This window comes from Triturus cristatus, chromosome 3_2 (assembly GCF_964204655.1).
Source record: "Triturus cristatus chromosome 3_2, aTriCri1.1, whole genome shotgun sequence".
Taxonomy (NCBI): domain Eukaryota; kingdom Metazoa; phylum Chordata; class Amphibia; order Caudata; family Salamandridae; genus Triturus; species Triturus cristatus.
Window position 1 is genome coordinate 295,587,489 of NC_140584.1, and position 7,541 is coordinate 295,595,029.

At 59.7% G+C, this 7,541-nt stretch overlaps 1 protein-coding gene across 1 annotated transcript; it reads left to right on the forward strand.

Moving 5' to 3' along the window:
• The first annotated feature begins 3,381 nt into the window (after positions 1 to 3,381).
• LOC146857185 (uncharacterized) lies at positions 3,382 to 7,017 on the forward strand. The gene is made up of 2 exons (XM_085647021.1): positions 3,382 to 3,433; positions 6,327 to 7,017. Exons 1-2 carry the CDS (start codon positions 3,382 to 3,384, stop codon positions 6,950 to 6,952), a joined length of 678 nt encoding a protein of 225 aa, XP_085503147.1. The 3' UTR covers positions 6,953 to 7,017.
• The last annotated feature ends 524 nt before the right edge of the window (positions 7,018 to 7,541 follow it).

The following is a 7,541-nucleotide window of genomic DNA, read 5'->3' on the forward strand; positions in this document are numbered from 1 at the left end:
GTGGACCACCTCAACTCTGTAAACACCCTTGCATGCACACCTACCACCCACATCAAGGTTATGATGAAGAGATCTTTGTTGCCCTCTGGAATCAAGTCTGTGGTATATAAATACCCACCCCATTCAAAACAAAAATGAAATCAATGTTAACAGAAGATGCATTCCTTGTATGCATAAATACAGGCCACCCAGATCTCTACTGCTAACACTAGCATTCTCCTAGACGGTTGAGTCCCAAAAAAGTGCTACATCAGCTGCTGCATCTAGTTGGGTGTGTTCATTGGAGGACAATGAAAAATGAAGAAAAATGTTAATCAGTGTAGCAAAACTGGTTAATGTATTAATATCTGAAACGATGTAGGTCAACGCTGTGCAGCAAATGTATTTCCATAAAATCAGTCTGAGGGAGGGAGGGCCTTGCTACTTTTAAGAGAAACATATACCCTGGGTGGATTATGTAGTCATCCTTCCCAAGATAATCAGTCACAGAAATGCACTGGAATGTCTTAGTGGATTGAGAAATGGATTTTGCTGTTGTCTGCTTCAAAATTGGCTAAACATCTTGATCTCACAGATGCATTAAGAAAATGCAGAATCGGTTTGACAAACCCATCGCTCCTGCTTCAGGCATGCTGTGCTTTCTATCACCTCGCCGTGTGCCCTCCCTGCCCTGAAACCTCAGCACTCACCATCAGTAGTACCCCTCCATGGCCTCCAGCGAGAAGCTGATTTTCGTACCACAGGCCGCAGAGTAGGGAAGCAGTACCTTGGGAATGTTCAACTCGGGGGCCCACCAGTGCCAGGAAGAGCAGCGGCCAGCAATGTGGAGTGCTGCGCGCGGGGCCATGCTGCTCTCAGTGACGGAGACAGAGACAGACAGTGGGAGCCCAGGAGCCCCTGAGCCACCCAGAGAAGCAGCCAACTGCCCAGCCTCAAACCCACTATCCTCGGATCACAGGAGCCCTCAGCCCTGTGCGATGGAAGGCGTGCCGAGGCCGCAGCCGAGTCTTGAAACATGAAACTGCCGGGCCCCGGGGGAAGCAGAGTCGCAGACTAGTCTTCCCCCGGGGTCATTCGCGCGAGGGTAGGACCAGGTAGGGTCAAGGGGTGGAGTTAGGGGGTGGGTATATGAGCGCAGGGGAGGAAGGCGACTTCCTCTTCCTGCGCTCGGCACCATCGGGAGGGTTTAGAAAAGGAGTGTGTGTGTAGTAGTGTAGGGCTAGGCCGGGGAAGATTTCTTGCAGGTCGGCGGTTTGTGTACGGCGGGCGTCGCGGTTATGGAGCGAGACGGCTGTGACGGGACGGTGGCATCGGAGGAGGTGAGGTGGGCGTTGTTGGTCCTGGGGCGGGCCGGGAGGGAGGATCTTTTGCGGCCCGGGGTGCTGGGAGAGGCGTGGGTGGGTTATGAGAGGGCTCCGCGGGCGGCCTCGGCGGGGGTGGCGGCGGCGGTACTGGCGTGTCAGGAGGAGCCGCCGCTGCCGCCACCTCTGTGTCTCTCGGGTCTGCGGGGGAGGGGGCGGGGTGCGGGCCGAGCGAGCCAGGCGCGCGGAGGCCGGCGCAGGAGCCTGCCTCCGCGGCTTCGTTTTCCCCAATTGACGTTCCAGGCCCACGAGGCGGACGGGGGCGTGGCGTCGGCGTTGGCCGCGGAGGAGCGGCTCCCGGTGATTGCGGCTGCGGCCGGGCGGGCCGGCGAGGTGGAGGGTGGGGCAGGTGGGGGAGTGGGGGGGCCAGGGGATGGGCTCGTGGCGGCTGGGGGGGGCGAGGTGGCGGAGGTTGTGGCAGGGGTGGGGGCTGGGGGGCTGGGGCCAGCGTGCGGGGCGGTGGACGTGCTGGCTGGTGTGGAGGGAGTGGGGGGGGCTTTGGAGTCTGAGGGGCCCCTTGATTTGTCTCGGGGGGGGGTCCCGGGCGTCGACCCCTGGTGTGTCGGTTGGCGGCGCGGGGCGGCCGGGAGGGGGGGTTCTCGCAGTTCGGCCCGGAGGGGTCGTGCCGCCGGTGGGGCTCGGGCAGTCTGCCGCGGGGATTTTGGAGGGGGGGTCTTTGGGTACCCGCCCCCCCCCCCACGGCTTCCGGGCTGGTGCGCATGGACTTGGGAGGACAGGCTGCGGGAACAGCGCCTCCGGGCGCACGTGGAGGATGCACGGCGGGCTGAGCAGGAGGGGTGGGTGGGGGCGGTGTAGGAGGCTGAGGCGGAGGGGCCCCCGTCGCCCACGTCGGAGGAGGAGCGGTGGGCGGAGCAAGAGGAGCGGGGGAGGGCGGAGAGGGCGAGGGGGCGGGTGGGGGGGGCTGTCAGGGGTCCGCGGACGCAGGCAGGGACGGCCAGGACGGCTTTGAGGCCCGATGGTGCCGGGGCCCGCCCAGGTTTGAGCGACCTGGGGGGCGGGGGGGGATCCAAGCCGGCGGCTGTCGGCAGAGTTAAGGGGAGTACGGTGGGGCGCAAGACGGCCCCTTACCGCCATCAAGAAGCAGTAGGGCGGTCCGCGGCGGCCGTCCCTCCAGCGCGGGAGCGGGCAGTGGCAGCGGGGGGGAAGGGGTCACGCATGTCTGGTGAACTGAATGGCAAGGGTGTGAAGAGACCGGCGAGAGAGGTGTTGTGGGTGCCTGGAGGTGTGGAGGCAGATGTGGAGTTGGATTATGAGGCAGAAAGTGATGAGCTGGAGGACGGGGAGGTGCGGGATGACTGTGACGAGACGGGCGCAGGCAAGGACAACAGAGAGGTTGGTGTGTTACAGGTCCCCCGGAGATCGGCGGACAAGGAGACGGTAGAGACACGACGGGCGACCCCCTCCGGAGGACGGCTCAGCGAGCGACAGCCGACTTTGACAGGTGAGCGGGTTTGGTGGTCGGTGTGGGACGGGGGTCGCACGGGGGGAAGGAAGAAGGCTTGTAGGTCGGTTGGGGTGGGGGACGGTTCTGTGAGGGAGGTGGTGGAGGCTCCCAAGGGTGGGCTCCCGAATGAGGACAAAGCGGTTGGGGGCAAGGCGGTGGCGTCGGCGGGGGTGCAGACAGAGAAGGATGGGGGTAAGGAGGAGGCGTCGGGGAGTAAGCTCCCGAAAAAACTGCCCTACATGGGCCTGGCTATGCCGTTGGGGTCGCACTTGTCCGACAAAATAAAGGGAAAGATCTGGAAGCATGAGTACGTGGACGTTTTTAAATTACTGCATAGGGAAGTGCAGGCCAAAGAGGGCTCCAAGGAAGAGGAGTGGGAGCTGACTAGGCGGCCGAGGGTGCCGGTAAATATGGAGAATTGGACCTCGGCCTTTCTCATTTACGCGAGTATCTATTGCGAGAAGCATCCCGATAGGGCAATCGCATTGCTGAAATACATGGATATCATCAGGAAGGCTCAGATGCAGTTTGGGGGTTTCGCGTGGTTGAGTTACGATGAGGAGTTCAGGGTGCGGGTCAGTGCGAACCCCGAGAAGCATTGGGGTGAGGTGGACCAGGAATTGTGGATGCAATGGATGGCGTCTACGCATTCATCCGCATCAACTCACACGGCGAGTGGTTTGCCGGTCTCGTATCGGTCTTTTCAGTCGCGTCCCGCCCATACTGGGGCGGGGGGGACCACAGCACCCACAGGTGGGGCCGGACAGTCTAGCAAGCCCGGCACTTACAATACCGGGGCCTGTTGGAGTTACAATAGGGGGTATTGTTCCAGGTACCCGTGTAAGTTCAAGCACGAGTGCTCTAAGTGCGGGGGGAAGCACCCCCTTACGCAATGCCTTACACTCACCACTCCTTCCGAACAATGGCGGAATGCCAAGGGGAAGGGGCAGACTGGACAGAAGGGCCCCTACACCGGTTAGGGTGGAGGCGATGGCCCCGTGGCTCTCCCTTTACCCGGACAGGGAGGCCGCCTTAAAGATTCAGTGGGGCTTTACGGATGGTTTTCGGGTCGGGTATCAAGGTCCCAGATCTCGGAGATGGGCCGACAACCTCAAGTCAGCGAAGGAATTGCCGGGGGTGGTGGCGGCTAAACTCTGGAAGGAGGTGGAGGAAGGGAGGATTGCAGGCCCCTTTTATGACTGGCCGATGGAGGATTTGATCGTTTCTCCACTGGGGGTGGTGCCCAAAAAGGAGGAGGGTGAGTTTCGGATGATTCATCACCTATCGTGGCCGGAGGGGCAGTCAGTGAACGACTTCATCGCGGAGGAGGATTCCCGGGTGCTGTATGCGTCGGTGGACGATGCGATCCGCCTTGTGCGGGTGTGTGGGCCGGGGGCGGAATTGGCAAAATGTGACGTGAAGTCGGCTTTCCGCTTGCTGCCTATACACCCGGCGGATTTTGCGCTCCTCGGGTTGCAGTTCGGGGGGGCCATCTTCGTGGACAAAGTCTTGCCCATGGGGTGTGCGATTTCTTGCGCCTTGTTCGAGATGTTTAGCACCTTCCTGCAGTGGGCCTTCACGCAGCGGACTGGGCACCGGGATGTCACGCACTATCTGGATGATTTCCTCTTTCTGGGGAAGGCAGGTTCGGGGGACTGTGGCAGGGCTCTGTCAGGGTTCCAGGAGTTGGCGGAGGGATTTGGGGTTCCGTTGGCGCCCGAAAAGACGAGTGGGCCGGCTTGCGTTCTGACATTCTTGGGCATTGAGCTGGATTCCATCCAATGGACAGCGACGCTCCCGGCCGCGAAGGTAGAGGAAATTCAGGAGTGCCTCCAGTGGGCGATTGGTGAGAAACGGATTGCGCTGCGGGCGGTCCAGAGGCTGCCGGGGTTCTTGAACTTTGCGTGCCGGGTAGTCAGGGCAGGGCGGACGTTCTGCCGACGGCTCGGCATGGCCATGTCGGGGGCAGTGCTTCCACACCACAGGGTCAGGATCTCCATGGGAGTGAGGGCGGATCTGCGGACGTGGTTGCTGTTCTTGATGGAGTTCAATGGGGTCTCATTGGACTTTGTGGAGGAAAACACGGTTTGGCAAATCCAAATTTACTCGGATGCAGCTGGGGCGGATGGCTTTGGCATTTTCTGGGACGGGAGGTGGTGTGCAGAGACCTGGCCGGAACACTGGAGGAAGCAGGGGAGGAGCATTGCCTTTTTGGAATTCTTTCCTTTGTTGGTGGCACTGGAAGTGTGGGGTTTGGAGTTTCAAAACCGGGCGGTGTTGTTCCATGTGGACAACATGACGGTGGTCGAGTTGGTCAACCGGCAGAGGGCAAGGGACCTGAGGGTGTTGCGCTTGTTGAGGAGTTTCATGCTGAAGTGTTTGCGGCTGAATGTGACTTTTCGAGCCAAGCATGTGCCAGGGGCGAATAATGACATTGCGGATGCTTTGTCTCGTTCGCAGTGGCAGCGATTCCGGCGACTGGCACCTGGAGCGGATCTGTGCAAGACGGGGCTGCCGGATGGCATTTGGGCCCTAGGGGAGTGAGGGTGGTTGACCTAGTTGAAAGTTCTGTTGCTGTTACCACCAGGCGGACCTACAGATGGGCGTGGGCAGAGTTTGTCGCCTTTATGGGTTGGAGCGGGGTTTCTGAGGCTGGGGGACAGGTGGGGGTGGAGCGGGGAGTATTACAGTTTGTGCTGCACTGCATGGATAAGGGGTTGTCGGCGGCAACCATTTCAGGAAAACTGGCAGGGGTGTCCTTTTATTGCTGTCTGTTTTTTGGTTTTGACCCTACAAAAAGTGTGATTGTTAGTAGGGTGTTGCGGGGTTGGGGTAGGGAGCGAGTTGGGGGCACTGTGCCACGGGAGGCCATAACGTTTGAGGTGTTGGTTCGGTTGGTTGCGGCGTTGCCGCTCTGTTGCTATGATGAGTTTGAGGTTCGGATTTTTCGCTTGTGCATGGTCTGGATGTTTTTTGGGGCATTCCGGGTGTCTGAATTGCTGGGCACGCGGGCTGGGGAGGGGCGGAGGTATGAGGACGTCAGATTGGATGCGGGGCGCCTGGGGATTTGGCTCGGTCGGTCGAAGACAGACCAGTTGGGCCGGGGTAAGTGGGTTTGGCTGAATGAGAATCAGGGAGGGGGTGTGTGCCCGGTGGCTGAGTGGCAGGCATTTGTGAGGGCGAGGCAGCTTGGGGTGCGGGAAATATTTTGTCACATGTCTGGGGCACGAGTGACGGCTGGCCAGTTGTTGGCGGTGTTGCGCATGGCGTTGGTGCGTGTGGGTTTGGAGCCGGCGGGTTTTGGAACTCACTCCTTTCGGATTGGGGCGGCGACAGCGGCTGCCCGGCTGGGGTGGTCTTGGGATAGGATCCGACAGATTGGGAGGTGGAGGTCAAGGTGTTGTGAGCGTTACGTGCGAAAGTGACGGGGTGGGGTGCAGGGTGGGGGGGGTTGGATGGAGCGGGGTTTGGCTTTCTTTGTGCGTCTCTAACATCTGTTTCTCTCTTAGGTTGCGTGGGAGGCCCTGGGGCCAAGACGGTCACGTGGATCGTGGGGCATTCTTTTGTGCACTGGGCGTCGAAATATGCGGAGCAACAGGTGTACGGCCGTAACCTGGGACTCAGAGGACAACTTCACGAAGTGCACTGGTGGGGGAAAGGGGGAATGCGATGGGGGGCACTACTGCCCTGGCTCGCGAAGATGGTGCCACAGAAGGGTTGCCCGGATCTGTTGATTATACACTTGGGGGAAAATGACTTGGTTCGGCTGTCGGGTTTGGCGCTCTTACAGCTGATGCAGAGAGACTTGGAGGTACTAAAGCACAGACTGGCAGGGGCTTGCATTGCATGGACGGAGTTTGTCCCGAGGAGGATCTGGAGGGGAGCTGTTAAGCATGGGGCAATTGAAAAGGCGCGTCGGAAATTGAACAGAGCGATGCGAGTTTTTTGTGGGGAGAAAGACATTAAGGTGATCAGTCACCCGGGACTACGACTGGAGGAACCACTGCTATTTAGGGATGACGGGGTGCATCTGTCTAGACTGGGGAACGCCTACTATATGATGGAGATGAGGGATGTGGTCAGCAAGCTCTGGAATGAGGCAATCTGGTGTCGCAGGGATGTGTGAGGGGTCCTGGCCTAGGGGGTGGGGCAGGTACCCGCCCTACAGGGGGCTACCTGGTTGGCGGTACTTTGGAGGGGTGGGGGGAGTCATTAGCGGGCACACCCATCCCTCGGGGGGGGAAGAGTGAACGAGGTGGGGGTATTGGAGGCGTGAGTGGAATGGCTGAGGAGAGCCGGGAGGATGCAAGGAGGTTTGTGGAATGGTGAGGAACGGAAGGGGCATGGAGTGGTACAAAAGGGGAGTGTGGAGTGGGTGAAAGGAGTGAAGGATGGTAGAGTGTTGGGGGAAAGTTTATTCATATAATGTTTGGTTATTTTTTAATGTTGTGCAGCCTGGTCCTAATAAATGGCCTTTTACGCTAAAGACACGGTGTGGTCTGTTTATTGCGCGATGCCGGGCCCCGGGGGAAGCAGAGTCGCAGACTAGTCTTCCCCCGGGGTCATTCGCGCGAGGGTAGGACCAGGTAGGGTCAAGGGGTGGAGTTAGGGGGTGGGTATATGAGCGCAGGGGAGGAAGGCGACTTCCTCTTCCTGCGCACGGCACCATCGGGAGGGTTTAGAAAAGGCCACCCACCCGCCCTGCAGTTGAGGGT